Here is a 24057-nt window from a genome sequence, read left to right as displayed (position 1 = left end):
TATAGTCTACTTCACTAAAATTCTTGTTAAACATCGATAATAAGTTAGTGAAATTATTTTTACTATCCATACATAATCTTATTTCAATTTACCTTTTCAATATTCAGTGAGATTTATAAGTAAATAAGAACACTGTCATAACTTAACTTATAGATGGAAATACTTCAATACATAATATTTAAATTAAAACAGAGTAAATGATTTAAACGCTTTTAATTTTCTTCCTATTTCACATTTACTTCTCGTTAACTATTTGAGCTCTAATTTGGTTAGAAGATAATTCAATATCAGCATTCGAATTGTTTTTTATTTCTTTTAGTATTTTGCAGTACGAGTTTAGGACTATTTATTCACGAAACTTCTACGTAACTTTGAGCGAAACAAAACGTCTACATGAATGATATGTGAATTGTTCTTTCAGTAGTGCATTATCTGATTAGTATGAGATCTTTGGTTGTTTTACGCAGCAAACTGCACAATGGGTTATCTGCGCTGTGCTCTCCACATAGACTGTACATTGAATGTTAGTCTTATAAATCTCCATGTTTACCAATGAGACGTCAGGACGCGATTATTACGAATTTTTAACTCCAAATAAAAAAAACACAGTAGGTCATTTCTGATATTGGTCAAGTTCTGCAGATATAGTCATAACAACTTTAATTATCAAGTGATTATAAACAATTTATCTGTCATGTTTACACCTAAAGTAGAGTTTGAGTGTTTAAAACTCTAAATTTTCCATAAGAAGAAGATACATTTTCAATTTAAAAATATTTTATGGAGTTGTTGACAACGCTCAAATACATTGTGCTGATCTTCTCTATCGGAAAGAAAATAAGTCATTTAATTGCGTTCTACTGGCTTAAAATTTCAAGAATTTACCTAAGTGTGTTTGTGTGTTTTTCTTATAGCAAAGCCACATAGGGCTATCTGCTCAGCCCACCGAGGGGATTTTACCTAAGACAAATTAAAATAAAATTTCTTCATAAAAATAAAGCATTTCTGAACAAAACTAGCAACGAGAAATTGTTCAAAAAAGAAATGCAACACAAATAAATATGAGAAATTACTGTTGTTTTAGCGCAAAGCTACACAATGAGCTATCAATACTCTGTCAACTGCAGGGAAATGAACCTTGGATTTTAGCGTTGTAAGTTCGTAAACCTATCGTTAACTCACCGTAGAACGTTTTAATAAGACAGTACAATACTGTTGAAGTGTTCTATCGTATAGCGAGCTCTTTTGAATTATTTATTAAAATAATGTCAAGCCCAAATAGCGTAACAATAATTTGTTTATTTATTTCTTCAATTCCGTTTGCAAAAAACGACTTTTACTTTGAACCGTCCACCGCTAGTGAGGCGGTAAGTCTACGGATTTACAACGCTAAAATCAGGAGTTCGATTCCCCTCGGTGGACTCAGCAGATAGCCCGATGTGGCTTTGTTATAAGAAAACACACACACACACACAAACTTTGAACCAAGTTGCAGGACTAATTTCACATACAACGTTTCAACACAAGCTCTGTACATACGCCTAACTTATTTACCATCTTACCTGTATAATAACCCTGGCTTATCGATTGAATAACTAAATAACTTCCACCACGATCATTGAACTTAATATTTCACTGACTGGTCACTTTTATAACGCCTTCTTGTTTCTACGCACCGAAAAATAACTCCTCGATTCTTAACTTTCGTAAACATTCTCAATCCCAACTTCATGTGTCTTCGAACAAACACTTGAATCAATTAAAACATTGATAATACTGCTTACAACGATAAGGCCCGGCATGGCCAGATGGTTAAGGCACTCGACTCATAATCTGAGAGTCGCAGGTTCGAATTCCCGTCGCACCAAACATGCTCGCCCTTTCAGCTTTGGGGGCGTTATAATGTGACGGTCAATCCCACAACTCGTTGATAAAAGAGTAGCCCAAGAGTTGGCGACGGGTGGTGATGACTAGCTACCTTCCTTCTAGTTTTATACTGCTAAATTTGGTACGGCTAGCGCAGATAGTCTTCGAGTAGCTTTGCGAGAAATTCAAAACAACCCAAAAAGAACAATAAATTATTGAGCTTTAATTAAACCTAATTCAATGTTCCTTTCACTATGAAACACAGAAGCCTAATACGTAGGACAAAATGGACATGTCGCCTCACTTTTTTTTGTCAGTGTACATGCACCACTATTATTAACAAGTATGTTAGATTGACTGCTTTTTGTTTTTTTATGTTGTTTTGTTTTTCGCCCTATCTCCACTTTTCAGCAAAGTTAGGCACTTGTCCTAGAATATGCCCCTCTCTTTACGCGTATGTGGATTCTTTGTATTTTAGTATATCCCTTACAGAAAGAAAAAGAGTAGCTTCAAGTAAAAAAACTAGGCTGACTCGCGATGGATATAATAAATAATATTAAAGAAAACAAAGCATCACACATTTAAGAAATGTAAATTGTCTGGTATTATAGAAGATTATAGAAGATCAAGGAAATTGGTTAAACAGGAAATTAGCATGCCCAAAAGATGTATGAAAAACATTTGGCTGAAAAAACAAAAATTAAAAGTAAGAATTTATTTAAGAACATGGGGTTAAACAAAATGTGATGAAAGGGATAGGGCTCCTGAAGGGTGACATAAGAAGGCTTATGTCTGATGATTTTGAAATGGATAGGTTATTAAATTGTGCTTTTTCTTCAGTTTTTACTACTGAAGATTTAAACGGTATTATTCATCTTGAACACTTGATAAATGAAGTTGAACAAAATAAATTCATAAATCCTGAGCTTGTTAAAATAAAATTTGAAAGTTTAAAGAATAATAATGTCCGAGGCCGGATGATATTTCCCCAAGGGTTTTAAAGGAAGTCAAGGACTGGATATATGAGCTACTTGTCACATTTATTTTCAAGTCCTTGAATAGTGGACAAGTACCAACAAATAATTGAAAATTAGCTAATACCACACCTATCTTAAACAGAAAATAATAAAAGTTGTCCAAGTAATTATAGGCTTATTTGTCTCACATCAATTGTGAGAAGAGTTTTGGAAAGTCTGATATACGATACTTTGAAAAGTCGTTTACCAAAGTTTAGAATTTTATCTGATGGTCAGTATGGTTTTACTAATGAAACATTTTGCCTTACAAATATTTTGACATTCTTTGAAAATGTTTCTGCATATGTAGATGAGTGTAAAGGTCTGGATTTGGTGTGTTTGAATTTACAGAAAGCATTTGACAAATTACTACATAAAAAGCTTGAAAAGAAAATTATCTCTCTAAGTGTAGGAGACAAGTTAACTGATTGGATAAAAGAGTGGCTTGATGGAAAAAAGCAGAAGGTTGTTTATAATATAATTCAGCCAAACTGGATTAATGTTGCAAATTGTGTACCTCAGGGCTCAGTCTTAGGACCATTTTCTTTTTATTTACATAAATGTCATACATGGAAAATTGGTCAATAAATTACTTAAAAATACTGATGATATCAAATCTTGAGTGTTGCTGGCTGTGAAGAAGATGCTATTGCTTCACAAAAGGATTTAGATCATTTTGTGAGTTGGGTAAATAAATGACAGATGGATTTTAATTATGATAAATGCAAAATCTTGCATGTGCTTTATCATAGTTTGAATTATAACTATAATTTTGATGGGGATAACTTTAACAGTTCTATGAAATAAAATAACTTGCGTGTAATGGTTTGTCAATCTCTGAAGTCATCCAAGTAGTGTGCTGTTGCTAGTAGTAGGGAAAATAGGATTTTACAAAAATATTGAATACAAGTCTATATAGGTTATAATTTCATTGTAGAAGTCACTGTTTAGGCCACATTTGGAGCAGTGTGATCAGTTTTGGGTTCCTTGCCTTAAGAAAACAATGGATTTTTGGAAAGGGTTCAGAGGAGGATTACTAAAATGGTACTTAGGATGAAGAGGTTGTTAAATGAAGAGAGATTACGATCCTTAAAATTGTTTTCTTTTGAAAAGAGAAGAGTTAGAGAAAATCTAATTGAAGTTTAAGATTGTAAAAATAATTGATAATGTTGATTAATCATCATTTTTCATACTTAACAGCAAGAATTATAGAACTAGGGGACACAAATGTAGACTTGCGAAAGGTAGAAGCCATTTTCAGCTAAGAGAATTTTGTTTTTCAAACAGAGTGCTTGGCCTATGGAATGGGTTGCCTTTGGATGTTATAGGGACAGTAAATTTGAGTGAGTTTAAAAGAAAGCTTGACAGATATATGACTGATAAGTGATGGCTTTTAATGTTTCTTTATTATCTAATTGCTAGTGTTAATTTGGCTTAAATGGTAAGACAGCTGAAACTGACTGATAGGTCCCTTGTTTTCCCTAAATATTATGTTAATATTTTTGTGATCTGGCATGCATATTGACTTATGATAAAAATAAATATGACATATCTTAATTTATGTAACATTTATTTCACTTTTAATTTTGTGGATAATAACATTTTTTATTAACTTCATACATTACCACATCAACTTTGATTTATTACATCAAAATCAAGCAAGATTTTCAACTTGTAGCAGACATTAAGTTTTTACACAGTATTTTGTTTAAAGAAATGATATATCCCTGCCAAACAAAACAACAACAAAAACTTTAATGAATTAAAACTGATTTGATATGCACTGGATATGCAACTTTTAATTAATGTTTCTTAAAGCTCTAATCTGTATTCAGGAGTCTAAAGATTGATATTTTGTTTACACACTGCATAACAATACTATTTGTATTCAGTGATAATATCATAATACTGGACCCAAGAGAGTTCATTGAACTTTGATCTCAGACAACTTCATAAAGTACCATAATCAAAGTTTAAAATTAGAAAAACGAAAATTTGAACAACAACATTTAACAACTTAAGATACCAGTGAGTTAATCCTTTTCGTTTGACATTTGACGCAAGTAGAAGAGATAGGATTGAAGGTTAGTAACCTGTAAGTTCTGCCGCTAGAAACAAGAGTTTCCCGCCCATGTGTTTTATTTGGTGTCATGAATTGGTTATTCAGTTGACGACGAAACTGCCTAGGCCACATATTTAACTTTGTACGAGACAATAAACATTATTTACCTATTTGCATAAAAAATCTTCACGACATACTATGAAAATTCGATTATTTGATTGTGGTTGGAAAACGAGTTAAATAAAGATATGCCCTGGGTAATTACTACAACATGACTAAACGAAGTGCTAAATGTTGATGAAACTAGTGTTTAAACTTGGTAGATTCATTAAAATCTTACTTTTGTAGCCGAAACGATATAGACTGTTTAGTTGCATAAGGAATTTCACAATACTGCAAATACTTCGTTGGCTCGATGAGTCAGTTTAGGTGTTCAAAACTAAAAGTACTAGCTTTTCATTATCGGAGTTGAGAAAAATCTAAATCACATTACGATTTTTATGGCAACTTGATAAGATTTCGACGAATTTTAAATTTATTACAATTTTATAAAATCTGATTACATTGTAATTCATTTCTAATCCATTTCTTCCTTTTCTTAAAGAGATTTTTTTTTGAATTTCGCACAAAGCTACACAAGTTATCTGCGCTTCTCAGAGATAAAACATGTTCTTAATGTTTATAAGCCTATACCATCAACGTATTAAACAGACGTTTTGTGTATATGACCAATACGATACATGTGATGACTTATCCGTGAAGTTGAGACAAATCAGTTAATGTTTCATTTAGCACTAGGCCAAGATTTTTTTAGTTTTGAGAAAAACGTGAACTTGGGCAAAATTGTTGGTGCATAATGTACTCTATTTAATAATAAAAGCGCTAAAGCCACTAACGCCCCACAATGAGTTCAAAATTGTTTTATGAAATTCATATATTCAAATCAATAAATGAAATAATAATGAATAGATGGTTAGAGAAAAAATGTTAAATAAATAAAAAATATAAATATTTAAATATACAGAAGAAAATTAATAATCAATTGTTTTGAGAAATTAATAGAAGTGAAAAAGCTCTAATTTGTAGCTGATTACGTAATGAGTGGGTGAAAACAGGAATGAAAAGGTGACTGACCTGGCTGTGCAGTCTCTTACACAGACTAATTACTTTATGACAATGCCCACGTAATATTTTGCAGAAAGGACATTACAAAAGCAGCCGCATGGAAAAACAACAAACTGAATAACTGCCTAACTCTGAGTTTCAGAAATATTTATAAACAAACTATTGACAATCAAGGGCCGTACTTTAGGTAGAGTTAAAATACTTTACTATTACTGTGTTTCCCTTACAATATAAGCTGTTTGGTGTAGTGTAATATTGTAGATAACGTTCTTTTAGTAAAGGTTGCGTTTCTTTACTTCTTATAAAAGGTGAATAAAATTTGCAGTGTACCTGAGCATTATCGCTGACCATATCCACCCCACAAACTGAACTTCGATTCTAATGGGCAGACACTCTTCAAAAGATGTGGTGCTCGAATTATTCTAAATTGACTCAAAGGGTATGACACTGACATTTTTGGCTAGTCCAATTGAACATATTTGATTGAATATCTTAAGTGTTAGGTTGAAAGATGTCTCCCCACATTGTACCCTTTTACTAACGTCTCTCAACCATTGAATGGTCCTCAACAAACAGACCACAAACGAATAAATCATGTTGTGCTATCTTCTAAAGTCAATAATATGCAGAGTTCAGGCCATTTTTGAGGCGAAAGATAGTTCAGCCCTATATTACATGGATGTTTTAGAATACAAGTACAGGGTGTTCGGAAAGTCACTGTGCACTTATATATTTATTAACAGACAAAACTGCACAGTAACTTTCCGAACACCCTGTACTTGTATTCTAAAACATATGATTAATGTCATTCATGCACTAAATTAATTACCTGTTTGTTCATCTGAACGACGACTGAAGCGTGCCTACAATGGACTAACCTACCAAGTCAGAGACCACTTATTATGCAGGCACAGCTATTCCTAATTTTCAAATGTATATCACACACAAAGAAACCAGTCAGCAAAATTCACCGCATAAAGCGCTACTCTAAAAACAAATAACATAAGTGATTGTCATTCTTAAAACGTGCCCACACTGAAAGTATGAAGCGTGTTTGTTTGCACTAAATCTCGAACCCGAGATCTTTGAATCTCCAATCTGACACATTGCTAAGTCACTGTTATAAAGGACATTCGTACCAGATATTGGAAACATAAAAAGTTTACTTTATTATTTGTGAAGCATACATCTTTCAGGTGAATTTCTCTGAATGATATTACAATAATTTCATTTTTATAGCACGATGCATTCATACACTATACAGGATTGAGTATACTTAATGTCCAAGAAATATGTGGAATACGAGTATCTTCACAAACTTCACTGAGTGAGTTCAGGTTAAATTCTAAAATCCGTTTTCAAGTTGAAATAAATATTTTAATAAAATAATTTTTAAAAACATTTTAAAGCAGCAGCTTCCAAACTGAAGACCAGGAAGCCATGAGGAACTGCAACATAGTTTCAGGGATACTGCAACAATTTGAAAAAATATTTCATCTCAAATGACCTTGACAACTGAAAAATTCCGTTAACAGTATTTACACTATCACAGTATAAGGGCTGATTCTATAAACAATGTACATAATAGTAACCTAAACGAAAGTAAGTTACTCCACATTTATTGATCAGTCAGTCAGGATGTCACGAAGGTTCTCGAGCAAAGAAAGTTTTTGGAATTCTCGATTTAAAGGGTTAATTTCTTGGCTAATTTCGTAATATTAAAATCACTTGCTTTTAGTTCTTAATACGTTATTACGTTGTGTTTTTTTTTTTTTACCTGAAATTGCAATCTTTAGATCTGTAACACGATTCTAAACCGAAACGTATACTGAATGTTGGTGACCTTATAAATTGTCCGTAGAGATGTGCATTTCAAAAATGTTTTCTAAATATACCGGTATTAATTAATAACTTCTGTGAAATCAAAACTGGTTTACTGCAGTTTAGCATTTGTGCTTCATCACTAATAAATGTTTCTACATTCTATTCAGAAGAAGCAAAGTCATACGAGGTCATTGGTAATTTTGATTCTGTACTATGGTGGAATTGATTTTTTTTTCACTTCATCAAGGTAAAAAGTCGACAAAAATATATCCAGAGAAGCCATTGGTATCACATTTTTTAAACCAACATTATAGCATTTTTTGTTGTTTTGTATTATTTTAATGTATTTTATGTCTTTCTTACAACCCTCTACTGGCTCAAAAGGAAATTCCGGAAGTGTTAAGTGTTTTCCAGTACTTGCTGTAACTTTTGGTTTTTTTTTTGTTATTAATATACTAAGAGCTAGCAGGGTAAGATGTTATTTCTTATACTGTACGTGCATTAGGCTTACCTTCCCGTTTTTAAAAGTACAAAGTATCATATACACTTGCATGTTTCTATGTAAAGTAAAATATACGTTTATGTTTTATGATAGATATCTGCATTTCGGAGCTGAGAGTTAGGTTCAAATGCATGTGTCACCATAATATATTCTCTCTAAGTTTTCTGTGCATTATAAAAGTAATAAACCTGAACAATAAAACAAACAACAAAAATAACTAATATAAGAGAATTACTTTAACATTTATACATCAAATTCCTCTATAAATATTTCGTTTGTCATAAATAGAATAAATTATATATTGACAAAAAGCAACAACAACAAAAAAGAGCGACAATTAAGATGCACTTCATTCAGAGGATCATAAATAGAAATAAATGAAGAGTACGTTACTTATTAATAATATTAGTTTAGCTATTTGCTTTGGTAAAAGAGAAAACATCATAGCTTGTACATGTAAGTACTTTGTAAAAAGGTTAAACTTGAAATGTAATTACCTTTACAAGAAACATTTTAACAAATATTGTTTTATTTTAAATGTAATACTACACACTGGGTTTTTGCAGTCTATATACCTCGAATTATCGAACCACGCATTTTAGCGATGCAAGTCCAAAAACTTACCGCTGAATCACCGGGGGATTCGCAGGATCCTAAAATTGATAAAATAGACATTTTAAAATGTCATTTAGTTTTATTTATTTTTAATCACAAAAGGCTATTTTTATTGTCATCCCTATTAATATAATTAGCCAATTTATAGCAATTTAAACCCTCAGCCCTTTTGAGTCGCCGGACAGTACGTAATTTGCTATAAAACAATATTTAGTCTTTGAATAATACGTCCCTTTTTAAATAATTTTGACGAATTCTAACGCTCTTTAAATATTTCCACAGAAAATTGTTTATGAGAGATATAGTCATGATTCAGCTGTTTGAATATGGACTTGTTAACCTAAACAAATTCAATCTCAAAGTTAAACATTTTTCTTAAAGATTTATTACAATACATTTTGGTATGTCTACGGATTTACAAGCTAAAATCAGGGATTCGATTCCCCTCGGTGGGCTCAACAGATAGTCCGATGTGACTTTGCTATAAGAAAAACGCACACACACACAATACATTTTACTGAAATATCATCTTGCTAGCTAGTTAGGGCTTCGCAATAATATGACAAGCCATACAATTTAAGTGAATATTTTTATTTCAGAGATATCGTCGAAAGAGGCCAGTAAACGACGGATCTTGTAAATGTGAGATGCACCGTGAAGTTATTCTTAAACTGGGCACTTTTTACAGTAAATTACAAGCCTCTGGATTGTAACCAGAGAGAATTTTTAACTGCCAATCAATTACAAAAAAGAAAGAAATAATATACAGATCTACTTTGCTAACACTGTTCGACATGAATCTTCTTTCTGTTACCGCGTTTTTAACGAAGAAGAGTTAGTGATATATTCATAAATCGAATAAGATTTTCAATATTGTGATCAAGCAAGTTACTACGAATTTTATAGCTTTAGCAAAGCAAGAATGGTTTCTTACGACTGAGTAACGTGGCAAAATAAACATGACATTCAGCAACCAACTTCCTTAGATGAACCACGCGAATAGTGAAACAAGAAGAATTTCTAAACGAGGGCATTGACTCGACTGACACGTTCTCAATACCGGTTGAAGCTACAATCAAATAACCTGTACAACAAGACAAATATTAAAAAATAACTAGTACAATAAAATGACCTGTTTTGTAAGTCTTAACTTACTCACACCAGGTTCCTCTAGAGATGTTGTTTCAATTACCATAAATAAAGTAAATCATGCACTGACAAGAAAGAGCAGTAGTTAAGACGCACTTCATTTATAGGATAATATTAACTCCCAGGAATGCCATTTCACAAAAGGCTTGAGGGATGGTTTAAAATTTAAAAACAAAACAAAAAACATAGCGTGGGTTTTCCAACTAAACTGAGAATCTTACACTATAGCGTAATTTGCATGTGTTTTTAATCCGGCTCGACTTAAAATGTCTCATTGAAGTTTACAGTTGGGACTCCCTTTCCTAGCTTGAGGGAGCCGGTGTCACCCCCAAAAGACACCCTTATTTACTTTTCATATTTTATAAAGTAACTTTTTCTGGCAGCAAGTGCAATCTAAATATATAAAAATATTCTTAACTGTATTACGTATTGTTCTTCAGATATAACGAAATATTTGAGCAGTTACCGAAACAACTCATGAAATATTGTTTAGGCGATTTCTGACAATCCTGTACTTTAGTGGTTTCGTTTTGACTTTGTATACTGATTATATTATGTCTAAATAGGTAGGGCGTTTCGCTCACTGAAGCCCAGCAGTTATGGCACTCGACTCGTAATCTGAAGGTTGCGTGTTCGAATCCCAATTACACCAAAAACGCTCAACCTTACAACCGTAGGAGCTTTAAAATATGATGGTCAATCCCGCTATTTGCCGGTAAAAAGAGTAGCCCAAGAGTTGGCAGTGGGTGGTGATGACTATCTGCTTTCTCTCTAGTCTTATACTACTAAATTAGTTACGGCTAGAACAGATAGACCTCGTGTAGCTTTGGGCAAAATTTAAAACAAACCAAACAAATTGATCACCATTCTCAAGTACACACCAGTGACTAAAACGTCGTAGACTTACCTATTTTAAGAATATTCTTCTTTACTGTAAAAGCTATAACTTGTAATAAAATAATCCGTTAATATGTTTATAGATATTGTACTAAAAAAAGGTAGACAGTAAAAAAAATTAATGACTGAATACATATGTAGTTTAACAGAAAGGTATATACACATAGAATATATAATAATTGTATAGGTATATATAAAATATTGGTAATACCAGACAATAATATATATTAATATACGTTTTCATTTCAGCAAAAGAATTTCTGGCTGGTTTATGGAAGTATAACACATGAATTTTATCATCTCAATTGTTTGAAACGCCAGAAAATGTTTTCCAAATATTGTTGAAACTACATTTTCATCCATCTATAAACTGATAGAAGGTAGACTGTTGAATAGAACCCGCGAAGAAAATCAGAGTACTTTCTTTGTGCAAAGGATTTTTAGTACCGGTTTTACTTTTCACACTTTAGCTTTTGATGTTACATATTAAAACAATTATACACAGATTTTGATATGCTTCAAATTACAGATATAACCAACGGTTATACTGAAAAGTGCTCTTGTTGTAAATTTAATTTTGATACAAAATATGTGTAGTTGCAAATAATTTATACTCATTTGTAAAATACGATTAATTTTTTAAGTTTCATTTTTTATTCACTTTCCCTTAGATAACTTATAGTTAAGTAACAGAACTACAAATCACATTATAAATAACTAATCTGTATAGTGATTGAGTAAAAAATACGTGTTTGCTACTACATTATATATATATAGAGATGAACTATACCTTCAATATATAAAATTTCGAAATAAAGGGTCGTCCAACGGCCAACTTTAGTGAGCTGATAGTTGTACATCTTGGCATGGCCTATACATACAAAGCCTGCATACGATTTTGTGGTTTCAGATAAATGAGCGAATACTATATATGTAAATAGATACTACACACAGGCTAAAACTGACGGTTTTTGTATATCATAATGTTGGATCTTTACATTATCTAATCAAAAATAACATTAATGGCTACCACTCTCTCGCAAGAGCAACTTCGCAATTTAGTTTTCTATCACAATCAATATACTTGTAAAAGAAAAAAACTTTGTAGTGTAAAATTAGAAAACTTGAAAGACGATACATTCATAAAATAAATAGCATTAAGATACCAAATGTCCTATCATTTCCATTTGAAGTAGGCTCTAAACTTAATAGCATTCAAATGACACAGAAGTGACATCGTAAAAAATCCTTTTCCAAGAGATCATTTTTTAAGACTATTAAGTTTTTAAAATTTTTATGTGAAAGTACTGCTAACAAAGTGGCGTATAATCGTCTTAACAGGTTTGCTGAGAGGGGCATAAGTTTAACAATATTCACACGTTTATGACTGCCTTTCTTCAAGCACTCTACAACAAAATAAACAATTTTAAGTATTATATAAAATCATAACTGTCAAACATGAGAAGATAATTTTTATCCAAGAGTGGTAAACAAGAACAGTTTTGAGTTACATTACAAAACAGTAATTTTTATGCAATCCTGTGAAATTAAATTTGGAAATTTAAAGTTTTGCTTCCTGTAAGAATACGTATATTTTTAAGAAATATACTGGATGGTTAGCAGTGATCCTTACACCTCTTTTGTGTCCCACCTTATGCTTATCAATACAAAAATGAGTTTACTCACTTGCATAATAAATATTAATTACAAAGTTTGAAAACTGTACATGATTTAATATAACAATAATTCACGTGCTTGTACTTTTATGAATACAAAAAAGTATGAGATTCACAATATATACAAATGTCTTATGAAATTGTAATTGAAAAACACTGAAAAAGTAGATTGAAGACTGCAATACTAGTTTTGTATAATTAAATTTATGAGCTAAAAGTCTATTGTAAGAAGCTAGTTCATGTATATTTCTATTCTTTCTAACTGTTTAAGCTCCTTTGGTTTTGCTTGTATTTATCTGAGAGTTATATAGTTTATAAGTCTTAGAAATTTTTGCAGTTATTTAATTCACAATAACATTTTGAGTAACATGACAAAACAGTAAATCTTTATGTAATCCTGTAAGGTTAAATTAGTGTTTATTGTTTCATTTTGTTATATTCTTATGTACTAAAACATAAACTATAACTATGTGAATGAACAGTCAAGAAAAAGTGTCTGAACTTGGATTGTATACTTTAGTTAATTGCCATTGCACATTTTTGCACATATCCAAAATTTATGGAAAACACATAAATTAATAAATAATCATACACATATTACTTGGATGTCTTTTCTAAGTTATGATTCCCAAACTACAAAATGAATCATATACATAATTAGCAGAAAAACTTTTTTTTTGCCTTAGATCTTAGTAGTCTTATTTTGTGAAAAGTGAATTTATATTATTATAATTTTTATTTCACTATGTCATATCCAGTATAAGTTTTGAAATATATCTGATAACTTATCACACTGTATTTCAATTGCTGTTTCATTCACAGACTTAGAACATACCTTTAAACTAAAATCAGTAATATTTCTTGTCTCATAAACTAACAATTTGTTTACTTCATTGATGTTTTTTAAATCTAAATATTTATAGATCTTACACATACTAAGATATGAATGATTTATGAAAATATATACATATATTAATAGCACCACTAATTAAGTTATTGTTAACTCCACTCTTTTTGTTTTTAAATTGAAAATTCTGTTTAGTCTCGATGGTCCTTGGAATGATCCTAACTGCATTTGAGACACATGAACAGTGAAAAATTTAAAACTGAAAAAAAAAAAGAAATATTTGTATCACAAGATTAAAAATATATTTAAAGTACAAATATAAATCCCCTTATAACAATTACAATATCCACACCAAATGCACATCTGTACATTAACAGTATTCAAAAAATTCCATTTGTATCCTCTAGTATCAGACATGTTACTGCAGACATTACAAAAAAACTTTCACTGTTTGGTTTTAAAACCCACAAGTCACAATTACATTTGCTCTTTAATCCTTTAAAACGAAAGAACTATTTTCTAATATGATTTGCATACTGACATTCTTCCCATAATTAAATAAATATTGAAGACCGACCTCATTTACTATCTTAGTATTGCTAACTCAGAACAAAGTAAGAGCCTTTACAGAAATGTTTTACACTGTATAGTTTTATTTGTTATTTGAGGTGTTTAAAAAAATTTAAGCTGGAGTAAATGTTGCACCTTTATTGATATTTTAAACACAAATTAGTTTTACATATCAAACACTAGGTTTACTAAATAGAAATTTAGAACACAGTATTTCAGTATGTTATTTCTTCCTACAGTTGAAGGTCCAGTAGAGGAAAATCTAGTCTTTGTTCGATCCACTTGACTACAGTTAGAAGAGTTTGTTCTTGAAAACATGGAGCCATCAGCTGAAGGCTGATAGGAAGCTGTTGACTAGATAGCTTACAGGGAAAACTAACAGCAGGAACACCTAAGAATAAAGAATTTAGCCTGCATAAGCTCATGTAAAATAAGTTTTACATTTTTATATATTTTTGTCACAAATTGAAATAATCAGATTTTACCTGAAAGTGAAAAATATCTAAACTAAAAAACAAAGTATTTCAAACAAGATGCAATCAAACATTCAATAGGCTCAAACTTTTACATGACAATTTCAAAATTTTCTTTCAAAAACATAAATATAGCATTTAACTATATTTTGCCTGTGAACACTACTACAGTTAAGCAGAAAAATGAATTCACTTTAAAAACTCTTTTATGTTGTACTTATTTTTTCCTCTTATATTAATAATGAAAATAATTTTTAAACAGTTGTCAAGTAATAGAAAAATAAAATATAAGACAAAGCATTAAAACAATATCCTACACACAATCAAGTTAAACTACAGAGTATTAACCTAAAAAATGAAAGATGTGAAGGAAGTGGCAGAAAAACCAATTATCTGAATATATTGGCCAACTTCTTTTTCTATATAAACCAAAAGAAACTGAGACATTCTTTATCCTTAAATTATTTTAAAATATGTATGCACAGTGATTTTTTAAATGGTGAATGTCTTAAGTACCAAATAATACACTCAAACATTGGAGTTGCTTGACTGTTATTCATTATTTTTCACCTTTTTTAAACTGCCATATTACATGACAAATATAAACATAAAATAAGGTGTTTAGTTTTGCACATCAAATAAAAGAATATTTAACAGCAACTGAAGCGCAGTATGATGTATTTTATGTTGCTATTTTTTCTAGTTCCTTAATTTTGTCTCTTTCAAAATCTTAAATGTTTTCAAAAGTTCTAATTTTTAGTAATATTAATAAACTTCATTTAACTCTTTAAGCAATAAAACATATCTCAAAATGAACTTTCTTGTTGTCTGTATTCCCAACAAACATAAACATTAAAAATCTTCAGCTGAAAAAATGTTGCCAGAAGGGGAGAAAAGGGGTTGGTGGGTAGTAAACAAAGTATTTGAAATAATGAAAGTTTCATGATGAATTAACAATTTAAAAAAAAAAGTTGCAAATTGTACTTAAGATCAGGAAATGAGGAAAAATGTGATATGTATTAATCCAAAATATCATCATACAACAAGCTAAGTTCACTAACCAGCCATGTTTGCAGGTTGTGTACAGTAGTCTTCAATGGAAGACTGTTGTCTGTTGTCCTTTAGCTTCCACAAAGAATAAGGTGGGGAATCTGTTAATGTTACAGGAGTTAATATAACATTGACCCCCTTCTCAAAAACCCGAAGAAAGTCATTATGAATCAGTCGTCTGACCTTAAGTGCTTTCTGAAAATATTTATCATAGTTTCTGAAAGATAAATAAGATTAGTTATAAGTGTAAAAATAAAAAAATTGTTACACCTGAAACACAGATGATGTTACATAAACAGAAACACAATTCATGCATTAGTTACAGTAGGTGTTTTACATTCTAATGATTCTTCATTGAAAAATATACCATAATTAAATAACTGGTGTATAAAATGTTAGCAAACTGATAAAAAATTAAAACTGTATTTGGCAAAAATAATGATCAATGCCATTTACATGTATAAAAATAGCACATAAATTAAGTGAAAATCAATTTGTGGGATTTTTTTTTACCATAAAACAAATATAATTATTGAAGTAATAGTTTGGTATAAAACACAGTGATAACTCTGACCTTTTGACCTCAGTTTTATACTTGTTAAACATTTTAAAAAGCATGTGATGTGGCATGATTCATCATCTTTAATTGATCTCTTGACTTTACATCTGATTTACTTTTAACACACTTTAGGAACAATTTGTTTCTCACATTATGGGGCCTTATATAAATCTTTTATTTTGACAATTATTCTACTCCTAATACAATTCAGTAACATGAGATATGTTCTATAGCTTTATTTTATTTTTTATTTAGCAATTATGCAAACAGAAAATGGTAAACGGAAGATGGTTACAAAAATCCAGACTTATGAAATGTGTATAACATTGCAAGTGACAAATTACTAGTGAATCTACTACTACTACATGTCTACTTTTACTTATTTATCTTTAAGAGAAAGAGATATTACTGAATATTACATGATATAATTAAGTATGAAGTATTCAAAGTTGAGAACTGATATACATTATCTGACTGTAATCTTTATTAAACTGTTTACTTAAAAAAAAAAGCTTCAGAATTAAAATGCTTCAAAGGGAAAAATATTAGTATCAGAGAAATATACATATAAGTTTTAGTGTCTCAAATTTTGAATACTGTTGTTGATGTCAATCTTATCAGTAAGAACTTAAGAAAATTTTAGTAAAGAAAGAGATTACAGATTTTTCTTAAGAGAAAAATATAACTGCTATAAGTATTATAATTGTCTCATGAAGAAGCATTTCTAAAGACAAATTAAATCATAACATTTTATGAAATAATACAATACAGACACAAAATGATGAAATTGTAGAATGCAGGCATAATAAGAGTTTTTATACTTTTATTCAAATTTTATATTCATACAAATGTATGTAATTTAACAAAGATATTGGTGGGAAGTAAATTAGCTTCTTTTGCTATAGTTACCTACTGTTGTGGATCATTCACCTTATAGTAACGTAAAATATTTCTGTACAGTTGGCCACACTATGTGAAGGTAGACAGTCATTTTTTTATACTAATGAGTCAAGTGATATTCTAAGGATACAACCTCCCTTAATTTTCAATGGAAATAATTAACAGTGATATTGGTAGTCCTTATGGTCTGAGAATAATAGTACTACTGTTTTATGCATATGATGCTATGTTTTCTCAGTATGGAAAAAACTTTTCTCTGGAGTTGAATAGATTCTTCTTCTTTCTATGGAAATCTCTGGAGTGTTTAACAAAAGCATTATCCTTAGGTAATACATTTACTTGATTTGTTTGTATGTTTAATAAAGACTGTTTCATGTTATCATACATTGTATCTAGTCTCCTTTATTATTCACAACTCTGTCAATGTCAGATAATACAATTTAACTCCACACAACATTTTATGCTGAACATCCTGTTAGACTGCAGATCCTGTCCTTATACTCATGAGTAAAATTATCCACCTGAGAAAACAACAGAGTATGTAGGAAGGATAGAAATTTGATGCCATGATCAAAAGATTTGTTTTGCTCAGTTTCTGGCTTTTTCTTCATGAGTGTATTTCCCTGTGCTCTTTTAAACTCTTTCCTTACTGAGTTTAAGGTTTTGTAATTGAAGAAACACTATCTTTCAAGAGTCAAAAGTCTTATGATCAGAGGAATGAGCTCATTACTGAGAAAAGATGGCTTTTCAACAATGTTGCAATGATACCTAGCTTCTTTCTCATTGTGGCCATAGAATATGAAAGACTGCCACAGCTTGATGCATCTAGAATGGCTGCTCAAGTTTTCCTCCTGAGGATAAACCTCAGCATGTAGGAGACACAGATAATTGTAGTTATGAGCAATCTGGCAAGCCTCAGAATAATCGGGCAGTATCAACAGAGTTCCCACGTATTTGCCAACCAGAGTAGCTTAACCTCAGCTTTTATCAGTGCTACCTCAGACTTGTTAAGATAGACTGGAAGTGATGCTAATGGATGATGTCTGTTAGTCTGAGCAGCAGACAAAACAGCAAATATCAACTGATTAAAATAGCACAGCCATGAACCTTTTCATGATGGGAGGTGTATGGGATTTATTCTGAATTGTATAAGGTAACTTACCATTCTTCTACCCAAAGGCAAGAACGTAATGCTCTTTTCAGTGTTGGAGTCCCTGAATACGTCCATTAAATTGCATACCCCTGACAGTTCAGGAATCTCAGTCTATTATTGCCGAGTCTATGGACAAGAGGTTTATGCCACAACTACAAGTCACTATAAGTGAGGTTAAATACATCTCTCCTATTAAATTTAAGAGTTTGGTGAAAGAGTATCATAACAGTTTCCCAAGACATTTCAAACAGGTCACTGCTTGTAACAGCTGACCTCAGGAACAGGCAGTGCATGGCTTGGTCTTGAGTTTGGATGGTTCAGTCTTGATTCCATTAAGCACTTGAGAAAGAAGCAATGCTTAAACTGGGGTACAATTTTGTCAACTTGTATTGACACTCGAATTCAGTGAAAGAAAAGCCCCAATAAGAGCTTGGCTATTTATGCTTATGTGGACAGTCTGTACCATTTGCATGAGAAGGTAACAGCTTTGGTAGATTATAAGGATACTGAAAGACAGATTACCTAATGAAGTAAAGAGGTATTAATTAAGTGCAAGAAACATTTTCATACTAGTAGATAAACTTTCTTTGGCATTAGGCTCAACGTTTTAACTTCAAATAAGTCACAGGAGAGGAAAAATCTTGTCACAGCAGATGCAGTGGGTTTACCTCAGATAGATAGACCACTTTCCTGAGAACAATGCATCATGCTATGTTCAAGCTTTGTCAAGAACAAACCAGCAGCCAAGACAACTCCACTGGCTACCAATGAGTGGACAAGGCTTCCTTAGCCCTTCTTTAATATTTGTGCTGTAGCTTACGCTGAAAGTGCCACTATCAAGAGGAAAAGCAGAACCAAAGCATCTGGATAACTTTAAAGTGAACTGTCCATACTTAGTTGTGAAGCAAACTGCACAGCACAAGCAGGAGGATCAACAAGCTCTAGTTGCTGCTAATTTACTTCCAGCAAAATAATGGAGCTCAAATTGAGCCTAGCCACTGGTTATGGGGAAATGCAGTGGACAGGTTGCAACAAAACGTTTGCAGTCAACCCACTTCTCTCTTATTAATGGATGCCACTTGTATGTACTCATAGAGGTACAGGGGCAAGATACAGAGTTCTTAGTCCATACAGGAGCTGACAGAACAATGATTACAATTACTGTGTATAAGATACTAAGAGTGAGAAGCCAACACTCTAGCTAGTTAACACTGCTGACTTCTTTGTGTCAAATTATGATAAACTTGACTTTAATAGCACATCTACAACTATGTCTATGTGCCTATTTGCAACAACAGTTCTGATATTGGTACCCCAAAATGGATGAACTGTGTAAACTGTTGATCAGTTTTCCATGTGTAACAGAATAATTAATTTTCTGTGGGAAAGTCATCAAATGTCAATCAGACTAAACCTAGAAAACAGCTCAAACAAGTGTATGTTGCATACAAAGGTACAGTACCTTTCCATACACATGTAGTGTTTCATGATTTACTGCAGATAAGATCTAATATATTGGCAATATGTAATGCAGTGAGAAAGCTAATGCATGAAATGTACTTTCCTTTCCAGAAAACGAGTAGCATAAGCTTAAACAATGTTCTATCTAAAACCTGATGAAATGCTGGTGTTGTTATATACATACATCAACAGCATTTTATTCATTTTTTTTTCTTCTGGAATACAATAAGAATAACATAGTAATTTAGAAGACTGGACCCCCCACTGTTCAATCTGTTCAAGAAAAAAATGCATCAAAATTAGGAAAATTAAAAAAACTGTATAAATTAAACCCAGAACCCAAGAGCTTTCACAGCCCTAAAGTAACCCATGGACCAAAGTCATAATGAGTGTACTTGTGGCACACATTCCCTCACTTCACTCTATCAAATAAATCTTGAGCTCCCCACTTTTAATTTTCCTTCTATGCCTCTAAATACTGGTATTGGAGGTAAATAAAACTAGTTACACAGTTAGTATTCCTTCTATAGCATTGTATCTGCAAACAAATACATTGTTGCCAAGATATCTGACATTGCTAGTGGTGCATTATCCCAGTAATCTCTGTATTCTGCATAGCATTAAAATCTTTGTGATTTGTTATTTACATATACCAAAATATTTAATGATTATATGGCATTGAACAAAGATAACTAATTATTACATAGATACATATCTAATTACTCAATTAATACAAAAGCATCCCTGGAGCACTACGAATGTAGTCAGTACCGAGAAACAGCTAGAAGTGCTGACTGTGACACTAGATTGATGACAACCAACATGTATTTCATTGTATTTGATTTGAATCAATGCTAAATGTAACATTTTCAGTATGGAATGACAAAATAAACATGGAAAACAAGTCTCGATATTTAAAATACATATATCGGAGAGTAAATATATGATTTCATCTTCCTGAAAACATTGTTGATATTTTAATTATTTTTATTCTCTAATTAATCAAAAAAGCTGAAATAAATAGTAAAGTGTGAAACTCATTCATCAAATCTAACATTTTAACACTTTCTCCTCTAGAATTAAAACAAACTTTCATGTTATATTACAGAGGCACAGTTGTATATTAAATTGGTGTGTAGTTCAAAATAGGTTAACCCTTCCATTACAGGTTGGGTTGAATTAGGAAATACATATAAATTATGCTTTTTTTTTAACAGAATGACTACAAATTATAACTAAAAAACACAAATGTTTTGTCTAAATAGCTTAAATATCATAACATTAGACATTTACATGTATATATATTTATTATACTGACCTTTCAATCATTGCTGACTAACATTACAGAAGTCACAATGCACGTTGCACTCATATCACCATATCAAGAACATAAAACTGACCATAAAAAGTGACGTGTCTTAGCTGTGTTTCAGTATTTTGTAAAATACATACACATTTCAGTTATAATACATTATATGTGTATGTGTGTGTATAAAATTTATATATTTACAAATAAGTTTTAGGCTTATTTTTATGAAAACATAGAACAGTAAATAAAGAATTAAAGTAAATAATTATCTCACCCAGTTATGACCTTTGTACTCAGTTACTACTCATCATAGGTTGTTAAGTCTTAAGAAATTTCGTATTGTTGAGGATGTGAAACAAAATAAATTTTTTAATAGGTTTTATATATACATTTGAATAACCAAAAAAATCTTAAATTACTGTATTGATACCAATGAATTCCATTATAATTTATCAAGTTTAGCAGCTAAACTGTATTTGGGTCTAAAAATATTTGAAATTTCAAAAAGGCTAAAGACTCAACTTACCAGCACAAAAGTTTATCTTGAGAGAAAGAGACACTAGTCCAGCGGTATGTCTTCATTTACAGGGTTCGAAAGATAGCCCTTTGTGGCTTGAGAAAAACACACAGAGAAAGAGACACTATCATTATACTTGAAAATGTCTTGAGAAAACTACTTGGTGGGCACTCTGAGCTTTCAACTGGTTATTCATATGTCATATATAGAAGTATATATAAGGGACTGTTTTCAAACATGGCAAAAGGTGACCCTGGCTACTGTGTTTGATTTAGTACATGAGCAATATCTCAGAAAATAGAAAGACAGGAGGTTCTTACTTTATATTATAGCTTTTCAATATTGGTTATTTGATTTCTTAATTCTTACAAAACAATAGATTTTGTATTCTGACATCAGAAACATATAATCTGAACCAATACTCTATTCAACATACCACATGAAACACAAAAATCAATGTTCAGGTGTATTTTTTCAACATTTACTTTTAAATTAAGAAATTAATTAATGTATAATACTTAAATTTGAAATATAAACTACAGTTTATTTAATGACATAAATTCATAAAATAGTAGTTCAATAAAATCTTGAATGCAAGTCAACAAACATGCTGACATGACCTTTGATCCATGATCCACATGGAAAAGGTTAGGCAGAACTTTCATTATCAATTATTTGTTTTTCCACAATATGAATAATATCTGTTTAAAGGCACAAAAATACTTAGTATTATGATAATTAAAACATTTAAATACAGCCTTTCCAATTTAAGAATACATCCATACCTTCTTAAAAGAAAATAATTTCCTGCTAAAATTCTTCCTCTCACTACCTCATTGAAACCTTCATGGCGTGTAGTTGCATATAAACTTTCTGTAGAGGACTCATTTGTTGCTCGATGACCTTGGTAGAAGCCAACCAGATATTATTTGTTGATCAAGAAGAGTCTGACATCAACAGTATATCATTATACTAAGCTATATATTTAATAAGAGTTTCAAAATTAGTTATTAAATTACATATACAGTTATCACACTGCAAACAAATTCAAGTTCTAAGTAATGTATTAAAGATGTTTATCATTTAATTTACAACAACAACTTTAAAGAGACAACCATCTGTTGGTTGATATGATTATTTCTTAGTTCACAGAATAATTGAATCACAATAATATCAGAAAACAAGAAAGGTTACAATAAAACATTTTTATACAATACATGAAACATTTTACATAAGACTATAATCATACAACTAAAAACGTATCATCTTGTGTAATTAGTTTCAAGAATATAGTAGTATTTACCAGCACTTTATGAAATATTTCTTTGGAATAATAACCAATAAAATGTAAGCCATTTCAATATTATCTCTTTATTTAAGATTTTTTGGAAAAAAATGCCTTTGAAATATTCTTTAATCTTTTCTGGACTGGCAGTGGGGAGTATGACTCATGTACTTTGATTTGTTTTCATTAACCAAACTATATGAAACTTAAAAATAACTTGCTTAAGAGTATGTAGATTTGATTGAATTAAAAATGTTTATAAGTTGATTTAGTTTTTCACACATTTGTTATATTACAAAATTTCAAAAAATGTTTTGTGATATAGTTTACTGAAAATGTTACATTTGTCTAAGAATCTAAATTTCTTTAGTTATTGGTGAGAATTTCACCTTTTATATACCCAGATAATTTACAATCATTAATTTTGATTACTATATTTCTTTTGCTGACTGCAGTAGTCACTATTACTGCTATATGAACTCCACATAAACTGATAAAGATTTATTGTCGAACCAAGATCACACTTTTCAAAACAGCATAAAGGAGGCTAGGTAACAATGTTTTTATTAATAATATTCTTGGTCAAAATCATTTATATGTAATAAATATACTTTACTTTCATTAGTTTCTTCTATTTGTGTGTGATGCTTAAACCAATAAACTTAAAAATATATTAAATGAATATAAATTTGAATATATTTTATTCACAAGAACACTTTATTACATAAAAGAATTTACTTAATACCTTATCAAAGAAGAAAATGCTTAAGCTTTCAAATTAATTTAACAAGAAAACATTTTACGGAACAAAAAGAGTCCCTAAAGTCACTATAAAAAATTCCAGTATTTAAGGTTTATTCATAAGTCTTCTATACTTTCCACCAAATTCTGTTGTTCATTGTGAGAGCTAAGTCATCATTTTTGTACAAAACAACAAATAATTTCTCACACTACTGATGTAAACAGTTCATAATCTACTTCATCCAATGGTATATAAACTTTGCCTGTAGCAATTTGCAAAGCAGACTTTCATTAGTGGTTGTGAAATCATAAAAGGCATATAGGCTGTACCTAATACAATTTGTGAAAGAGGAGAAAATCATGTAATAAATGAGATGTACAATAATTATATTCTCACAAGATGACAGTTCCTTAGCAAATATAAGCATATGTTTTGGGATAAGCAGAAAATACTCAAACA

The 24057-nt window shown here is 30.9% G+C and overlaps 1 protein-coding gene across 4 annotated transcripts in view; it reads right to left on the bottom strand.

The window, feature by feature from the left end:
* Nucleotides 1-14272: 14272 nt before the first annotated feature.
* Nucleotides 14273-24057, bottom strand: part of GatA (glutamyl-tRNA(Gln) amidotransferase subunit A, mitochondrial) — a 51399-nt gene continuing 41614 nt past the window's right edge. For all 4 annotated transcript variants that reach the window (XM_076517707.1, XM_076517706.1, XM_076517708.1 and 1 more), the window contains 3 exons: nucleotides 22357-22474; nucleotides 15684-15889; nucleotides 14273-14540 (listed from right to left, as the gene is read on the bottom strand). In XM_076517707.1, the coding sequence (XP_076373822.1) occupies nucleotides 14383-14540; nucleotides 15684-15889; nucleotides 22357-22474 (482 nt within the window). In that variant the 3' untranslated portion in view covers nucleotides 14273-14382. The remainder of the gene's footprint in view (nucleotides 14541-15683; nucleotides 15890-22356; nucleotides 22475-24057) is intronic.

This window comes from Tachypleus tridentatus, chromosome 8, assembly GCF_004210375.1.
Source record: "Tachypleus tridentatus isolate NWPU-2018 chromosome 8, ASM421037v1, whole genome shotgun sequence".
NCBI classification, from domain to species: Eukaryota; Metazoa; Arthropoda; class Merostomata; order Xiphosura; family Limulidae; genus Tachypleus; species Tachypleus tridentatus.
The sequence above is the reverse complement of the archived record's forward strand: the minus strand, read 5'-3'. Positions and strand labels throughout refer to the sequence as shown.